The sequence below is a fragment of the Amblyomma americanum genome, chromosome 4 (genome assembly GCF_052857255.1).
Source record: "Amblyomma americanum isolate KBUSLIRL-KWMA chromosome 4, ASM5285725v1, whole genome shotgun sequence".
In the NCBI taxonomy this organism is placed as follows: Eukaryota; Metazoa; Arthropoda; class Arachnida; order Ixodida; family Ixodidae; genus Amblyomma; species Amblyomma americanum.
The window spans coordinates 203,018,455-203,036,049 of record NC_135500.1 but is presented as its reverse complement, the minus strand read 5'-3'; the positions used below and the strand labels follow the sequence as shown (position 1 = coordinate 203,036,049).

Here is a 17,595-nt window from a genome sequence, read left to right as displayed (position 1 = left end):
GTGCTAATGTCGCACCGAGCAGTTTTTCCTCCTCTGCGACTCTCGCTCACTGCTACCCCTGTGTGTGGGGAAACGGGCTCTTCCGCGGTATGGAATTTGTGCCCTACGGGCGCGCCTAATTTCGAAGCTGGAGAGCCAGGCTGTTTCGACAGCCGGTGCCCTTGCGGCGACGAAAAAAAAAAAATACCGGTTTTACGTGCGTGAATTCCGCGTGCCTCGGGGGTCGGCGGTCGAGCTACGTTTAAAGTTGGCGCCAAAGCGCGCGAGCTCGTCGCTCGCCCCGTGCGTTGCGCGAGTCGCACATGCCCGCGAGCGCCAAGCATGGCTTCTGGCAGCCGCCATCGATGCCGCTGTTAAAATGCGGCAGGCGATTGGGGCGACCGCGCCGATAGCATGGATTACGGCCTGGCGCACTACGGACCAACACACGCGGCGCTCCAGAGGGCCCTGCTCAGGCCCCACCACAACGAGTGGTGTCACTTCTGCCCGCCCTCGCTAGATGGCAACGGCGCTGCCATGGCCCGCAGTGGTCAGTACACACCTCCGACGACGAGCGAGGAGCACGACCAGTCGCAGCACTCGCAGCAGCCGCCGCGCTCTCAACGCGGTAGCCTCATCGCTTGCGCTCAACCAGGCTGGGAAACGCCAGTTTGTTGCGCCGGTTGCCACGACGGGCAAGTCACTTTCTGCCGCAAGATGCCCAACATCAAGGTTTTCAGTGGGTCGTCGCACTGCGATCTCGCCCAGAAAGTGGTCGACAGGCTCGGCATAGAGCTCGGCAAGGTTGTCCTCAAGAAATTCAGCAACCAGGAGACGTGGTAAGGGGCCCGTACTACGCAGTTGCTCGTGCTGTGTGGCATTTGTGTGGTGTCAGCTCATGTTGCCGACTGATTTCTCGCATGCTTGCAGGGGGAACTTGTACTTGTCTAGCACTGGGTACAGCGTTAGCTCGCACCAACGTTGCTCGTACGGCATGGTCGGTAATATCGTTAGTCGTGTTTCTGGTGTCATGTTGCAGGCCGTGCTGAGGTCTTCAACGTAACGTAGCAACACGTGTCGTGCTTGTTAAGCGCCCGCGGAGCGCCTATCAGCTGTTCCATCGCCTCGCTATTCGTCGTGGACGAGAAAACCCCTCAGGCGCTCCAGACCCGTCGTGCGTTCGCGATAACAGCTCTTCGTCGGCGCCTTATCGTCTGGCGCCGAACTTATCCCACTAGTCTGTCTCGTCTCAAAGTCATGACCTTTCTATCCGCGCGAAATCTTTGGCTGCCGGTCTGAACTGCAAATTGCAGTTTAGTACGCGGTGAACTCTTATTTCGGCTGCGAGCTCAACGGCGCGAAGAACCAGAGCTCTCTGCCGTCGCTCCATGTGCTGTTATTGCGCAATCGCTTGTTGTCGAACCACGTTTTCGGGACCCAAGCACCGCCGGAGCGCTTGCTTCGTCGGTGTAGCTTAAGCTCCGGAAAATTAATGAAAGCTGCACGTATTTGTAATGTGCGCAGAAACTCCGCGCCTTCAGTCGGACTGTCGGTGATTCGCGTGCCTTACCGTGGCCGACGGTGCGCGTTTTTCATTTTGAACGGGGCACTTATGTCTGTGGGAACTAACTATGCACTTTATACTCAGCAAAAGCAGTCGGGGAAGCATGTCACCACCTGCTTTCTAGGCGAATGGTCTTCATAAAGGAAGTGACATCAGATGAATCCAACTGGTGTCTTGCGCGCTCTAACAACGTCAGCAAAGCATTTGTGGGCAACCTCAAGTGCTCAACTCTTACTGAGCATTATTATAGTATTTCTATAGAGAACACTATAGTATTGCTTGGCTGGAAGTTCAGTATTGCGCTGTGCTGTAAAATGCCAGGTTGGGGCATTGCAGGTGGTTATCACTCTAAGTGAAATGCTTGCATGTGCATTGATCAAGAATGATCAATCTGATAATTTATCCATCAAGATTTGGTTTTCTTTATTGCACATGTTAGTCAAGAATCTGTGTTCAGGCTCACTGAGAGAAGGGTTTTGTCCGAGATGCAGTCATCTTTCTAGTTGCCTCACCACTTGCCAACTCATTCTTTGAAGATTGATGGCAATTGATGATAATGGAGTAAAATTGGCAGTGTGCAGCTGAGAATTGGTTAAATTTAATGGCTTGTTGAGGGAGAGAGGCGGTGAAGTAGGAGGGCTTCGATTTACTGAAATTGTTTTTATAAAGCAAATTTTTGTTTAAAGTTTTTTTTTTTTTTCAAATGCAGGCTTACTTGAGTTCGGCTGTAGTGACGGGCATTGATAGCAAAGACTGCATCTGGTACTTCAAATAAGGTTGGCAGGGAGAATGTAGAGTTTAGTGGGTGCAGAAAACAGTTTTCCCACTACTGAAGCCATTCTACATTTTTAGTTTATTATGGACTGAAAGCCTCAAATTGCACAGGGTAATGTGTTTTTCAGATTTTCATATGTACAATATGGTACACTGTTAAAGGAAACATGCGGTCGCGTGAAGGTGACTTTCCGCGAGGCGCTGCTGCGGAAAGCCGGAAAGAATGCCGAGCTGATTATGGTCCGGAGTTTTTTTTCAGCATTCTGCTCCCCTGCATGGATCTCATTTTTCACACCCACAACACATCGATTACCTCTTCTAGCTGCTGAATTGCCTTCTTCTATTATTTTGTGGTCGTGTTTCGTGCGAAATAGGCAACATTTTCTCTGGACTAGATTATCCACGTGTCAGTGCCTTGGTTCATATGCCACTAAACGTGTACTGTACGCGACATTAACAGTTAAACCAAGAACATGGGAGAAGAGTGAATTGAGACCCTACTTCAAAATGATTCTTGAGTGACTGTGAAGTTCTGTGACTGGCTTCATTCCATCAAGAATCCCAGCTTCACAGACTGAGAGATTCCGTGTAATGACAGCCAGTAAGCTTGTTCCAATTAATGTTCAAGCAGGAGCACTGTCCATGAGGCAAAATTTACATATGGGAAGGCACGGGTGTGGGGTGAATCTCTTGGTCATGCGTAGTACTGTGCAAAGAAATAACAATCTGAAGAATGAAAATTGTACCACTGGTGCCCATGGTTTTTCACTGGATTTTGCAAGGAACAAGAAATTAGGGTTAGTTGCTCACTGAAACACTGATGACCCAGTCAAGTGGGAAACCCAGAGACTGAGGTTGCTGTATTTGAAGGCACGTGCTGCACTGCTATGCAGCAGTTATGGGAGACCTTTGTCTTCAAAGGAGTTGAATGTGGCTGTTGGAAATCTTCGAAGTTCCAAGGCCGCCTGAAAAAACCTTTATCGCTGTGCCAGCTGATATGAAAAAAAAAAATGTTTGAGAGATTATCTAATAATATTAGCTAGTTTGTTCAAAAACATTACAAAAGTTTTCGATTTTGCTTTTCTGGAAAAATATTTGTTGCCACAAGAAGTCTTCATAGTAGCCAAGAGCAGAAGCAACAGCTTGATTTCTTGCTTTTCTAAAGCTGTACTGGTAAAGATAATTTGTTAAACTTTCTGCTTCTCACTGTACGTTTCAGTGGGAAGAGCTGGGCTCATCTGTATGGCTGGAACTTGTTTTTGCTGTCCCTGCATGTCTGGGAAACGGGGGAGGTGGGGGGGAGTTCAGATATCTCTAGTGTGAGAGGAGTGGCAAAGACTGGGGTTGAAAGATAGTGTTGATAAGAAACTGACTGGCCCTGCTCAAGCAGAGCATTTGTGTGAACAACACTGATAAGCTGCCAACTGAAAAACAAGTTGAAACCAATAATTGACCTCTGAGGCGGAACATAAGCAGTCTGTGTTCAATGTGTCATGCCTGAGAGGGCTGTATTTCCAAGGCTATCCAGCTGAAGTTGTGCACTTATTTGCAGATTTTTATTCCGAGACAGAAATGCCCCAGAACTCTTCTAGGTTATTAGTATGTGCAAGGAACATTGTGGAAAGTACTGTACAGTTATATGTGTTGACATTTACAAGACTGGTCTGCTACAAGGTGCCTTCGTCTATTGGGGCACTGTAGAATTTTTCGAACGTAGGGAATGTTTGCCCTGTTACGAGATCATGTGGTGATGAAGACATGAATTAACTATAGCTGCTGTACAGACAACGAAGAACCTGGAAGTTACTTCTCCTTTCGTACACCTCTTTCTAATTCGCACTGCAATGGATGCTCTTTGGCCATAATTTTGGCTTATTTCATGTCACATAGGATGGTTGGTTGCATTGGCCAGAGGCAGGTGGCACTGGGGATTGAGCTTCTGACAAAATAGGCAAAGCAAACTTGTATTTCCTGGCTCTGAACTAGTTTTATTTGCTTATTTGGAGAAGAAAGTGGGGTATTATTATGTGTTACTGAGGGATGTGCTGTGAGGATCCTCTGGTGCTGGAACAGAGCCTGAGGTAGGAATTGAAAAATACCAGCAAAAAGAAATGCACAGGAACACAAAGAGAACGAAGTGTGCAGAACTTACTGCCATCTTGCTTTTTGTGTTTCGGTGACATTTTTCTACTGTGCGATGAACCAAGAGCCAGATTTCTTTTTGATGCAGCAGGAATGATGAAATAAGATAGTAAGCCTCTATCTGCGGTGCTGGCTGGTTGCTTCTCATAATTATACTCTGTTGGTACAGAATGGCTTTAAAGAGTTCTTGTAGCATGAAATTTGATCTGTGGTGCTCGTTCATGCTTGGAAGATTTTGAAACTTTGTTGAGAAGTTCTTTCTTGAGAGTCTCTTGTGCCGGTGCAGGGCTTGTCAGCAAAAAAAAATCAGCGGTGACGAAAGAGAGCAAGGAAGAAATGTGTAAGGGGCACCTACATGAAGGTGTGCTCTTTCTATAGTGTCGTTGAAATATATGCAGGATATTCAGCAAGAAGGAAGGTCATTTAATGCTGGTCATCTGGTCTGAGGACGTTTTCTAAAGGCATTTGCTATACAATTACACTGAGGGTAGTGTGTATAACTGAATATATTTTAAAACATGATTCTATTGATTAGAAAGTGCATCAAGAAGGCATTGACTCTGCAGTGCTTCTCCTCTGGTTCGTGCAGTGTTTGACGAACCAGACTCAGAATGCTTCTGGGCCCAAAAGCCAACTAGTGTTTGAAGCTGATGCCTCATAAAGCCTCCATTTTTCTTGTGCAGCGTGGAAGTTGGGGAGAGTGTCCGTGGTGAAGATGTCTACATTATCCAGAGCGGGTGTGGGGAGGTGAATGACAACCTGATGGAGCTTCTGATCATGATCAATGCTTGCAAGATTGCCTCTGCCTCGAGGGTGACTGCCGTCATACCATGCTTCCCTTATGCAAGGCAGGACAAGAAGGACAAAGTAAGAGTCTTGAACTGCAGTGCTGTCTAAGCACTGCACCTGCTTGCTTGTAGTTGCTTCAACTGTAAGTCAGGTTGGATGCCAATTGAGCAGAGTTTTTTTGTCATTGCAGTTTTTTGCAGATTCTCTTCTCATCCTCTTATTTTCCTCCCATTTTTGTTTTGCTTGTTCTATTGTGCCTCTTTTTTTTTGTGCCACAGCTTGGGTAGTTGTATAACAGTTATTGCAGTTGATGCACGGCTCTCCTGCTCTTTTTGTCGTTCTGCTCATGAAGGTGTCACATTCTGCTGCAGCTCTTGCCTTGCATAGGTGAGCTGCTGCCGGAAACAGCTGCAAGGTGATTCCTCATGGCATGCAATATCATCTGCCCTAATGGAGCTGCTTTGCTGTGGTTTTTGTGCAGTACATTGTTTTATTGGTGGGAAGCAACTACTGTGATATTTATTGACAGTTATAAGAAGGACACCAGGATACTTAGTATTAAAAGAATTTCCATTGTTGAACGGCTAGAGGGGTTGTTTAACATGGCGAGTGTTCCTGGAATGTAATGTAATGTAATGAATGGAATGTAGTGGCCGCTTATGGCTAGCTAAACTGCCGGAACAGATTATGTAGTTACGGATGTTTATTATTAGGGGTAATACTTAAATTTAGTAAAGACTTGATATTGTCGCATCATAGGGGACTTCACAGAAAGTCATCTTTACTGTACTGGGCCTCGATACAGCATTCTCTGACACTGCCGCGAAATGAATAACTCCATTCAGGATTTATTGTGCTTCATTTCGAACGATATGCGTTAGGCAAAAATGATATCAAATAACGAACGCAAAATAGACTGAAGCCCGCATCGACAACCTTACAATGTTCAGCGTTTTACATTAAATGAATGTGAGATATCATTGATAGAACAACTTGCGCCTTCTCATCAAGTATCATGGGATATTCAGGTGTCTGTATTTAAATAGCAGCTGAAGAGACAGGAAGAGTGCAGAGAGGGTCAGGGAACAAACGTGGGTTAATGACATCCTGGTCGATATCAAGAGGAAGACATGGGCTTGGGCAGGGCATGTAATGCGAAGACAAGATGACCGATGGCTGTTAAGGGTGGCGGACTGGATTCCAAGAGAAGGCAAGCACAGCAGGGGGCAGCAGAAAGTTGGCGCGTGGATGAGATTAACAAGTTTGCAGGGATGGGGTGGCCACAGTTGGCACAGGACAGGGTTAATAGGGAGAGATGTGGGGGAGGCCTTTGTCCTGCAGTGGGCATTGTCAGGCTGATGATGATGATATTTTCTGTCATGTTTTGTAGCCAAGAACACTGGCATTTTGGATGATGTACTAATGTCTGGACAGTCTAAGTGTGGTTCACATCAACTGTAACAGATTTTGTAAATCTGCCCTTTTCAGAGCAGAGCACCAATTTCAGCCAAGCTTGTTGCCAACATGCTGTCTGTGGCTGGCGCTGACCATATCATCACAATGGACCTCCATGCATCACAAATCCAGGTATGCTTGGCATGCCAACACTATGGTGCATTTATAAGGACATTAGGGATAGCACATATGAGAATGCATTCTAAGAGGCGGTGCGTGTGATGAAAGGTGCAACACGTCTTGGTTGGCAGATTGGTTAAATATTTTTGATGTTTTTTGATTGGTGCTGTGGGACCCATGCTATAGCTTTTTATGGAATCTGCCACTGATCATTGCTTTTCTATCAAATTTTGAGAGACCTGATTTGAAATACCCATCGCCCACAATGCGTAGCATATTTAATGTATTGTGACGACCAAAATTTCCTGTAGTGCTGTTGGAGCATAATACCTGGCTGTTATACTGCGTTGTTAGGTGTGGGGCTTCTCTCCCGTAGCAGGCCATTGGTGTTGGGGGATTTCGCTTCGATCCCACCGCTGCCACCAGTTGTTAGGTGTGGGGCTTCTCTCCCGTAGCAGGCCACCGGTGTTGGGGGATTTCGCTTCGATCCCACCGCTGCCACCAGTTAGATGCGGGCCCCTGGTTCGCCTGTGCTGTCTCTCGCCAAGGTTGGTGTCCCCGGGTTCTGGATCGGGAGACTGCTGTAGTGGGGTTGACGAAGAGATGAGAGGGTCTTCGAGGTGAAGAAGAGACTGAAGGGTTTATTTACATTTATACAAAGATTGAAAGAGTGAATCGGGAGCTGAGGGGTTGGAGCCCCACACTTAACAACTGGTTGGCAGCGGTTGGATCGACCATGCGGCGTGGTGTTGCTTCTGTGGGTGAGTGCTTGAACTTTGCTTGAGATTCGCCAGGCTTCAATTGTTTTGGTTAATACATTGAACTGCTGGGAATCGAGGGAAGTTGATCAGTGAGTCTGATTCCGTGTAGCTCACGTCAACAGTTGTTCAGCAAAGTCAAGGCTCGGAGCAGTAAACATGGATCTAATGAAGTTGCCAAGGACAGATTTGCTGTCATTGTGCGAAGTGTTGGGTGTAGACGTAGGGGTTAAGATAAAAAACTTGGACATTTGCAAATTGCTCTTGGAAACCGCCGAGGAAGGAATAATTATTGATACATGGGAACTCCTCAATGCAGAGCGAAAGAGGAAGGAAGATGAGCGAAAGAGAAAGGAAGATGAGCGAAAGCAAGAGGAAACTGAGCGAAAGAAAGAGGAAAATGAGCGCCAACGGCTAGCGGCCGAGCGAGAGGAACGGGAGCTGAGGGGTTGGAGCCCCACACTTAACAGCGTGAACCGCCTTAACTAAGGGTTTGAATTTTCTGTTTATGCTGTGAAAAGATTGATAAAAGTACTATATTTTCAAACCTTTGTTTTATCCGAAAAAGGTAAGTATTCCCGACTTGCAGGCTGCACCTAACTGGCTGTCGAGTAGGAGTTACTCAGTCAAAGGAGAAAATAATGTGCTGGAGCTAGAGGCGTTGAGATGGTGTTCCATTGGATTAAGTGGCACCGTTGTGCATTTTGAGGTATTGCTTCGTTACCTTGCATGCCTGTGTCTTCATTGTATGTGAGAACACTCGAAACCATGCATAAGTGTCATGAAAAAGTGCCATGTTCTGGCAACCACAACATTTAGCGGCAGTTCCATCACTGTTGTCAGCACACAGACCATGTGATGCCCCACCCTCTCGCTCATGATGGCTATCCACCACAATTAACATCCACTTACGTTCTTGTTCAGTAATTCCATCGTCTACCTTCCATCACTTTTTATTGGTGATAGCATTTCCTTTGACAAGCACAACTGTGAGTGCTTGGGTGGTAAATAACGACTATATGTGCATTAATTGCAGGTAAATTGAATGCTAAAGCTGACAAAAAAGCCCAGATAAAATCGAGGTGACGTTTCACCGTTCATGAATACCAGATTATATCACTGAAAAAGAAACCGGTAATCTATCCGTAGGAAATAACATTCTTTGAAAAGTGTTATGGAATAAAAATCAGAAAAAAGTCTGCCGAATTTTCAAAAGATAAAAACCTAGGGGTCCAACTCTTAGTTAAGACATAACCAGACCCCTGTCCTCAGATATCGTGGTCAGTGTGTACATGCGACCATGTCATCACTTTGCGAGGTCACATGGCCCATTGTCATCGATCACACCAACTGATGAATAGTCACCCTGATGACTTACGTGACCCTTGACTGTGACCCCCTTCAGCATTTTTATGCTGAAACTCATGCCACGTCAGAGGAAGACTATCCTAATGTCCTAACAATGAATAACAATCTCACAGCTATTATTACGGAGTGCACAGAAGTAGGCGGTAGGTTGGTTTGACAGGATACTGGCACACTATCTCAGGAGACAAAAGATCTGATTAAGAAACGCCAAAGAATGAAAGCGTCTAACCCTAAAACCATAATAGAACTGGTAGAGCTATCAAAGTTAATAAGCGCAAGGTAGCTGACATAAGGAAGTTTAATATGGAGAGAATTGAGCATGCTCTAAAGAACACAGGTAGCCTAAAAGCGGTCAAGAGGAAACCAGGCATAGCGAAAAACCGGATGTATGCATTAAGAGACAAAGAGGGCAAAGTCATTAGCAGTATGGATAAGGTAGTTGTAGCCAAAGAGTTCTATACAAATCTGTACAGTAGCCAGTGTAATCGGAAAACTAATGAAAGAGTCAGTAGCGCAGAGTAACGGGACGTCTCGCCAGTAATGAAAGAGGAAGTAAAGAAAGCCTTAGAAGAAATGCAGAGAGGGAAAGCAACTGGTGAGGACCAGGTAGCAGCAGATCTTTTGAAGGACAGAGGGGAGATTGTGCTAGAAAAACTAGCCAAGTTGTTCACTTAGGGCAGCTAGTGACTGCAGGTGCAGGTTATGAGAGGGAAATAACTAGAACAAGAAGAGGGTGGAGTGCATGTGGCATGTTCTCCCGGATCATGAATGGTAGATTATTCAAATATCCCTCAAGAGAAAAGTATACAACAGCAGTATCTTAGGGGTACTCACCTATGGGGCAGAAATGTGGAGGCTAACAGAAAGGGTTCAGCTTAAGTTAAGGACAACGCAGTGAGCTATGGAAAAAAAAATGATACGCGTAATGTTAAGTAACATTAAGAGACCAGAAGCGGGCAGTGCGGGAGGGAAAAAACTCGGGCTAATGACATCCGAGACAAAATCAAGAAGAAGAAATGGGCTTGGTCAGGGCATGTAATGCGAAGGCAAGGTAACAAATAGTCCTTAAGGGTAACGGAGGGGATACCAAGAGAAGGCAAGTGTAGCAGGGGGCGGCCGAAAGTTAAGTGGGTGGATGAAAGTAGGAAGTGGCTGCTGCTGGCAAAGGACACTGTTAATTGGAGAGACATGGGAGAGGCCTTTGCCCTGCAGTGGGCGTAGCCAGGCTGACCACGATTTTTTGCAGTTGTTTCTGTTTGTGTGTGATTAGACTTGCTGTGGCATGTAGGTCTGCCATGTTGTCGTATATTATCATGCAGGGATTTTTTGACATTCCGGTGGACAACCTGTACGCCGAGCCTGCTGTTCTAAAGTGGGTCCGAGAGAATATTCCCGAGTGGCGCAACAGCATCATTGTCTCCCCTGACGCTGGAGGGGCCAAGAGGTGCGTCAACCTCTAGCTGCTCGGCTCCTGCCTTTTGTTTGAAAGCTGTGAAGATCTTTGGGGCATGAGGGACAGAACCTTGCCGGCTGTTGTACCTTTCGTTAGACACCCCCGATGCTAAATTGTTATGAAAACGTGCTAGGTGTGCTGTTGACCTTTCTAATGGCACATACAGTAAAACCTCTGAAGCGGCAGTTTTGCTTGGGACGTAGTCACATCAAGTCCCCTACTCAGGTACCATTGAACCTCATGCATTGAGTGCCCGCTTGTAATGTTAGTGGCTTATTGCAAACATCTTGGTTAGCGTATACCTATCACCACATATAAGGCTGAAGTGGTCCCTCGTAAAGCATCCATGAACTGTGTCTTGCACTGCAAGGAAACTTTGCCGATGCTCCCAATGCGGAGATCGCGCTGATGCATCGGGAGAGTTGTGCTGACGAAAAGGCTTAGCATGTGACTAGCACGCTTGTAGCTGCTGACACACCCGGAGAAAGAGCACACTCCTTTTCTGTCGCCGAATGCATCACCGTACCTCTACCACATCCAGTGCTCCACCAGCACCGTGTTTGCATGTGCCAATATCCGAGCAGTCATGGTCCGAGCCGCATGGATGTACCCATCGCCATAGCTTTCGCTAATCGTTGCCATGTGATGCAACTCAGCTTCTCCGCAGCATGGTGGCTCTGCAGTGTCACGTTTGCCACATCTTAGGCTAGTCACAGCGAGCTTTCATTTCCCCCCCGTTCTGTAGCTACCAACGCTGCATTGCTGTGTGACGTGCATAATTTGTGATTCCATCATGTTATTGGCATTGTCGCGTTATTAGAGGAGTTGTGAATCTCGTGCTTCGCATGTCTGATGCTTCCAAAAGTGACATCAGGCGTTGGCCACTGCTGGCGACGGCTCCTATGGAGGGCTTTCTACAGAAGTTTCGCAGCTGAAAGGCACTATGGAGACTGTCACGTTTTGCATTTTTAAAGACATAGACAGTGCATCAGACATAAATAAGACGTATGGTCCTACATAAATAAAAGGTTCCATGTGTGCCTTCCGTCGTGCAGTTCCTCAGGTATCGGTCTTTACCAGGTGAGTGGATATGCCGGATAATCTCGTGCAAGGACCACACCCCATTTTGGGCTAGATATTTGAGAAAAAATATGGCTGCACGTTCTTTTTTTTTAATTTATGCATGGGTTGCACCTTCATAATTCACACATTGAGCCGCTGCGGTACCTCAGTGGTTATGGCGCTTGGCTACTGACCCGAAAGACGCGAGCTCGATCTCGGCCGCGGCAGTCGAATTTCGATGGAGGCGAAATTCTAGAGGCCCGTGTGCTGTGTGATGTCAGTGCACTTTAAAGAACCCTAGGTGGTCGAAATTTCCGAAGCCCTTCACTACGGTGTCCTCATAGCGCGAGTCGCTTTGGGACGTTAAAAGCCCCATAAACCACACCAAACCAAAACTTCACGGATAGATTTTTCATTGAGAGAAATTCAGCCCAAATGATGAGTAAAGCCTACAAATAAAACAAATAACATTGGTAACATCAATATCTTTTTCAAAATAGCTGCTGAGTCGAGCAAACAGGCCCAAATAAGAAACTGAGGTGCCACGGTTTTTCTTGGCTGGCTCCTTGGCCCTTCTTCGCCCTCTGAACTAAAGTTTGAATGATAAGGCTGCATCGTCAGAGTCACTGATGCCTAGATGGTTGAGAAAATCAACAGTGGACGCAGCTGAATCGCAAGATTTACTGCTTTTCATGGCACGTGCCATGCTGGCGGAGGTGGCCATTCTCAACTTTTGCACTTTGCTGGTTGCACAAGCTGCTACAAAAATTTTGCCACATGGATTAAAAACAAACTGAAGAGGAAATTAAACTGTAGTTCTCTAGGTTCAAGGCGGATCACTCGGCATGATCAATAACAGCGCAAAAGCGTTTTAAATTACCGTTCGCATCCATTGTTGGCGGTCTAACTATGGTCAGTGGGCGCTGTACGAAATGAGTTAATGGGTTATGTGAGGTGTCAGGATGGTCTAATGAGTGGTTTGACAAGCTTCAGTTATTCCTTAATCTGCTGCTGCAATGAAGTATGTGAGATCAAAGTTTCAATGTGTTAGCTTGCCTTGACTGTGTGAGGGTGCGGAGTGTGCATGTGGCTGAGTGAACTGGTTATGCTGGCAACTCTGACACAAGCCCAAAGGTGTGGCAGACAATTGCAACCAAACTGCGTTGTTGTTTGTCTCGAATAACAGGGTGACAGCCATAGCTGACCGCCTGAATGTGGAGTTTGCACTAATCCACAAAGAGCGCAAGAAGGCCAATGAGGTGGCTAGCATGGTGCTGGTGGGTGATGTCAAGGACCGGGTGGCCATTTTGGTGGACGACATGGCCGACACCTGCGGCACCATCGTCCATGCCGCTGACAAGTAGGTTTTTGCTACGGTTCTTGGTTGGCTTGTTGCTGCTTGGAGGTGGAAGTAGGCTGGGCATGTGCATTGCCACAGTGCTGACAGAATATTAAAAATGCCAGCTGAACATTTTCTCCTGCTATCTGGTAGATTCCAAGCTACTCGTCTTGAGTCGCAGCATGCATACCGGTAGTTGGAAATTGGAAAAATATTCGCCAGGCACGTATGCATCAGCCATATGCAGAGACAATGCTGGCATCATTTATTCGCTTCTCGGCACTGCGTTTATGTAGCTGTGGCAAACTATTAACTTTGATCATAAGTGATCGTTTTCTTTTTCACAGTGTGTAGCACAGGCAGTGGATACCTAGATGATGTACATGGAGTACAGGCAGCTCGGTTAGAAGATGTAATGCGGAAACCGATGCTGAGGAATACGCAATGGAGCTTGTTTCATTTGTTATGCACTGTCTGTGGAGTGCATGCAGGTTGTCACTGAGCCTTAGCACATGCAGTATGGCAAGTGTGCATGGAATCGGGCATGCTCATACACACAACATGGGGTCAGTGCATGAAGTTTGAATTGCACCAGGAAAGGTAAACTTGTGGAGGTGGTTTCAGAGCAGGCAACCAATGTTGCCTTATTAGTTCTCCCTTGCTCAGACATTCAAGGCACTGACTTGGCAAAGACTTTCAATCCTTAATGCTTGCTCTCAGTCTGGTGTAGCTTGCACTTTTGCTCATTGTTTGTGGTGAGTGAAGTCGTGAGTGAGTGCCTAGCAGGGCACCTATTATCTCTGGCAGAGTCAACATTTTGTAGTATGCCATATAGGCTTTCTGAACACAGTCTTTGCAGGAGGACTACGTGCATTTAGGTCCTATGAAAATGTCAAGTATAGATGCAGTCTGTTTAAATCTAAATTGCATTTTGCTCTGTTAATCTAGAGTGTTTGTAAATCAAAGCAGCACAGCTCTAAACTTAAAGTTTATTAGTAGTCATGGTGCCTCTCTATTTAAATGGGGTGGCAGGATGAAGTGAGCATCACGGATACATAGGCTGACTAAATCATTAGCTTTGTGAACTTGATTCTGACTTGGGGGGGTGGAGTGGGGGTTATGCTCATAGCTCAACAGCATGAAAAGAGCATCTTTAGATACAGTTGGAGTGCAGGGCTGCAGCAGGTGCACAGAGTAAGATTGTAGAAAGTGACAAGACAGGCATGCATACGCTCGGTACTTGCGAGGCACTACAATCGCCATCTTGCCTTGCAGGTTGATGGAGGCAGGTGCCAGCAAAGTTTATGCCATTCTCACTCATGGCATATTTTCGGGACCTGCTATATCGAGGATCAACAATGCCTGCTTTGAGGCTGTAGTGGTCACAAACACAATACCCCAGGATCAACACATGAAGGAATGCTCCAAGATTCAGGTATGTAGCGTTCCTCGAGACGCTTGGCTTTGCTGGCACATGTTAAAGGGACTATGCAATGAATAAAAAGTCGCTTGTAAATGTTTTCAATGCTTAGAAATGATGCCAAGAAGCATTCACACCAAGTATGAGTCTTCGGAACTGAGCCGGCAATTTATTATGATTTTTTAAAAACAGTGTTTTTTCAATTTCGTGGGCCGATTGGTGTGCTCGTAGTGACCGATTTTGAAACTAGAAGCGTGAAAAAAGACGTCACTGTACCCATGACGTCGCCAGGCCACCACACGCTGCCATTCGCTGGACCCACGACGTCACGACGTCACAGGCACACTTCCGGTAGCCATGAAAATCGTCTGCTCGTGCCGCTGCGTGACCCTCTCGGGCAAGCGCAAGCCAGGGCATTGCCTTCGAGCATATGGTTTCAATTTTCCTCTGCCGCCTCCTTCTGTCGGGAGTTTCGGAGCCACTCGCAGTGGCTCACAGAGTCGTTACTGTCGTCGCTGGCGTTCAACCGGTACGGCGTGAACGCATAGGGCTCGATGCCCATCACGGCCGTAAGAGCGAGCAGATGCGCCTCGAGGTCCGCGTCCATTACTGCTAATTACAACAGACAAGCAAAGAAACCCGACGCGCGCCGCAATCACGCCACCGACGCCGCTGCTGGGGTGCTACGAGCAACAACCGGAAGTTGCAAAAGGAACGTCAGCAGATAACGTATTCATGGGCGGGGCCCAGTCCCAGAGCTGTTTTCTTTATTTTCGTCTGGTGCCCCACGTGGATGAGTTGAGGTGGGAGAGGAGGAGCGTAATTTTTAATCGTCTATACCTCCGTTGTTATTTATGCTAGCTTAAAAATTCTTGCGTTGGGGTGACGAGTGATGAAATGCCTATCTCTCGTCTGCTTTACGTAATCTCATTTAATTTATTGCATAGTCCCTTGAATGCTGTGTGATAAGTCGAGATGAAAATAGCCTCAGATGTACGAGATAAGACATTCCAAGTTAACTTCATTATGCACTCTACACTTACTTCGTGAGGTGCTATGCTGGTCATTATTTTTTTTTATGGAGTCTCTCCGCATTGCACTCCCAGTTGAATGCCTTGCAAAGCTGTGCAAGCAGCCCAAATTTTGGCTGATAACTGCAGTGTGATGTAGTGATGTTGCGGGAACTGTAGCACTGCTGAACTGCAGCTGCATATCTCTGATGGCACTGGAATTTTTGTCATGGCCATGAGTAATACAAGAGTTTGATGTGATCGGTGCTGTTAATAAATTTGTGATTGTAGTGTGAAAATTTTCCAGTGCTCACTATGACTATGTAGATTGTGGCTTGCAGCACATTTCTTTGGTGCTAACTTAATATTTTCCGTATTGCAAAAGGAGAAATAATTGCTGACAAACATTTGGGGTGGGCATTGTCTTGTTAGGCTTTTTCCACTCAGGCTCAGTTTTTCTAAAGCGGCTGGTGTATGCTGTTGCAGCCTGTCACCTGCTGCTATGCTTGCTATGTAGCCTACTAGAAAGAGCAGAACATTTATTGTTAGCCTTACCAAATGTGCGTAGTGAACTTGTGCTGCTGTTTCAGCTACGCTTATACAGCCAAAGCAAAGAGTTAGTGCTTCCTTCACCTACACTTCTTGGGAGAATGCTTATGCAGCCTTTTACTGAATGAAGTTTGGTATATGGCCATGGCCTGTGCACAAATAAAGGGCTGAGGCGTTCCTTGAGTTTTTGATGAAGCAGTCATGGAAAGCTTTGTTCCTCTTCCCCTTCCTCCAGAATTCCTTTCTTCTCTCATCCCAGCTTTGGTTTCTTTCCTCTGTGTGAACCCTGCCTCTGCCATTTCTTCCATCGCCCCTTCCCTTCCCAGCCATCTTGTGTCCAAGCAACAGCAGGTGCTTTTGTTGTCTTTGCAGTGTATCGACGTCTCCATGATCCTTGCCGAAGCCATTCGCAGAACACACAACGGAGAGTCGGTGTCGTACTTGTTTAGTCACGTGCCCATGTAGCCGGGATGACAACAAGAGTGCAGACATCAACACTGCTGGTTTATTGCCCCTTCCTTCTCGTCTTATCTCTTCACCTTCCTCTTCGGAGGATGTCTTCCTCTTGGTGATGTTCTTTTCTTACTTCAGACCCGTAGCACACAATATTTTTTTTTCCCCCTTCAGATCACCAGGATCAATTCCTTTGTATGCAGTGTGCTGTCCTTGTTATATTTTGGGTACTGCTGTCCCAACAGGCAGTGGCTGCTGGAGGCCAGAATGGAGGGTTGCATGCTGTGCCGCTGACTCTGACTGCCAACAGGCAGCACCTACAGTTGTCTCCTGTGGAAGTGCGCCGCAACTGTTTGCGTTTACAATTTTGTGCCTTTCCGGTCAGCCAGATTTGTAGGGAATGTTGGCATGGCAAGATAGTGTGACACATCCTCTTCTTCCTTCTCACTTTTTGTGTCGTGAGCTCTGTGAAAAGACGACGCTGTGCATGTTTTTAAAGTTCTGGACAGGAAATGAGGCTCTTCACAGAAGGCATGATTTGTAGTAAAATTGTTGAGATTTTTATCTGCCTTGCGTTTTTATTTCATATTAGTGCCATACTTTGCGTCGGCTGCTGGCATTCACCTTGGCGAGGAATATAGCACAGGATGAGAGGCAATTTTAATTTATGTAGACCTGATCGTGTTTAATGAAAATTGGCATTTCTTGTTTGCGTTTACTGGAACAACAGCAGGTGGTTATGTTTTATGTTGTCCAGTGCCCTAGAGTGTGGTAGCATCCCAATTTGAGAGGGCTTGTTCTGTGCCTGTGAGCAGCTTGCTTACAGAGGCGTTATGCTTGTAATGTAATGTTTTCTTGTCAGCTGTAGTAGCATGCTGTTGTATGCTGAAGTGCAAAGTTGGTAAATAACAATATTGTGCCATTATTGACAACTACGCAAGTAATGACGGGGAGAGTACTTCTGTATAACGTGTCTGCTGCAGAAAAATGTTTTTTACACCTAGTCGGCACGTACTTGTGTGCATCCAGTGTGTGCATTGCTTGTGCTGTTCTTTTTTTCCCCACTTTACATTTCAGTTGACAGACATTTCAGCGCTTTTCAGTGAAGCAATAGTTAGGAATTATCATGGCATTTCTTTGTGCCCCATCAATTCCGGAGGACCCACCAAGTGATGTGGAGACTGCTTGTGAAACAGCTGGCCATGCGATGAGGTTGCTTGTTACATTTGAGATGCATTCCATTAGTTCAGAAAAAGAGAAAATGCTGCATGTGCTACGTATACTACTTGGGGCATTGTTTTCATGTCTTTTCCTTGGCATTAAACAAGAGTTTTAACTACTGTATGCAGTTCTGTGTGGT

General features: G+C 46.3%; 1 protein-coding gene across 1 annotated transcript; it reads left to right on the top strand.

Moving 5' to 3' along the window:
- Window positions 1-307: 307 nt before the first annotated feature.
- Prps (phosphoribosyl pyrophosphate synthetase) lies at window positions 308-17,575 on the top strand. The gene is made up of 7 exons (XM_077663009.1): window positions 308-818; window positions 5,143-5,326; window positions 6,737-6,835; window positions 10,269-10,393; window positions 12,651-12,824; window positions 14,079-14,238; window positions 16,155-17,575. The coding sequence occupies exons 1-7, from the start codon at window positions 394-396 to the stop codon at window positions 16,245-16,247; spliced, it is 1,260 nt and encodes a 419-aa protein (XP_077519135.1). The 5' UTR covers window positions 308-393; the 3' UTR covers window positions 16,248-17,575.
- The last annotated feature ends 20 nt before the right edge of the window (window positions 17,576-17,595 follow it).

Excerpts from the sequence above, each read along its gene's own strand:
- Prps (XM_077663009.1), top strand. The coding sequence starts at position 394 with ATGGATTACGGCCTGGCGCACTACGGACCAACACACGCGGCGCTCCAG. Across the intron at positions 12,825-14,078 it reads ATCGTCCATGCCGCTGACAA|GTTGATGGAGGCAGGTGCCA; the intron begins GTAGGTTTTTGC and ends CTTGCCTTGCAG. Across the intron at positions 14,239-16,154 it reads AGGAATGCTCCAAGATTCAG|TGTATCGACGTCTCCATGAT; the intron begins GTATGTAGCGTT and ends TTGTCTTTGCAG.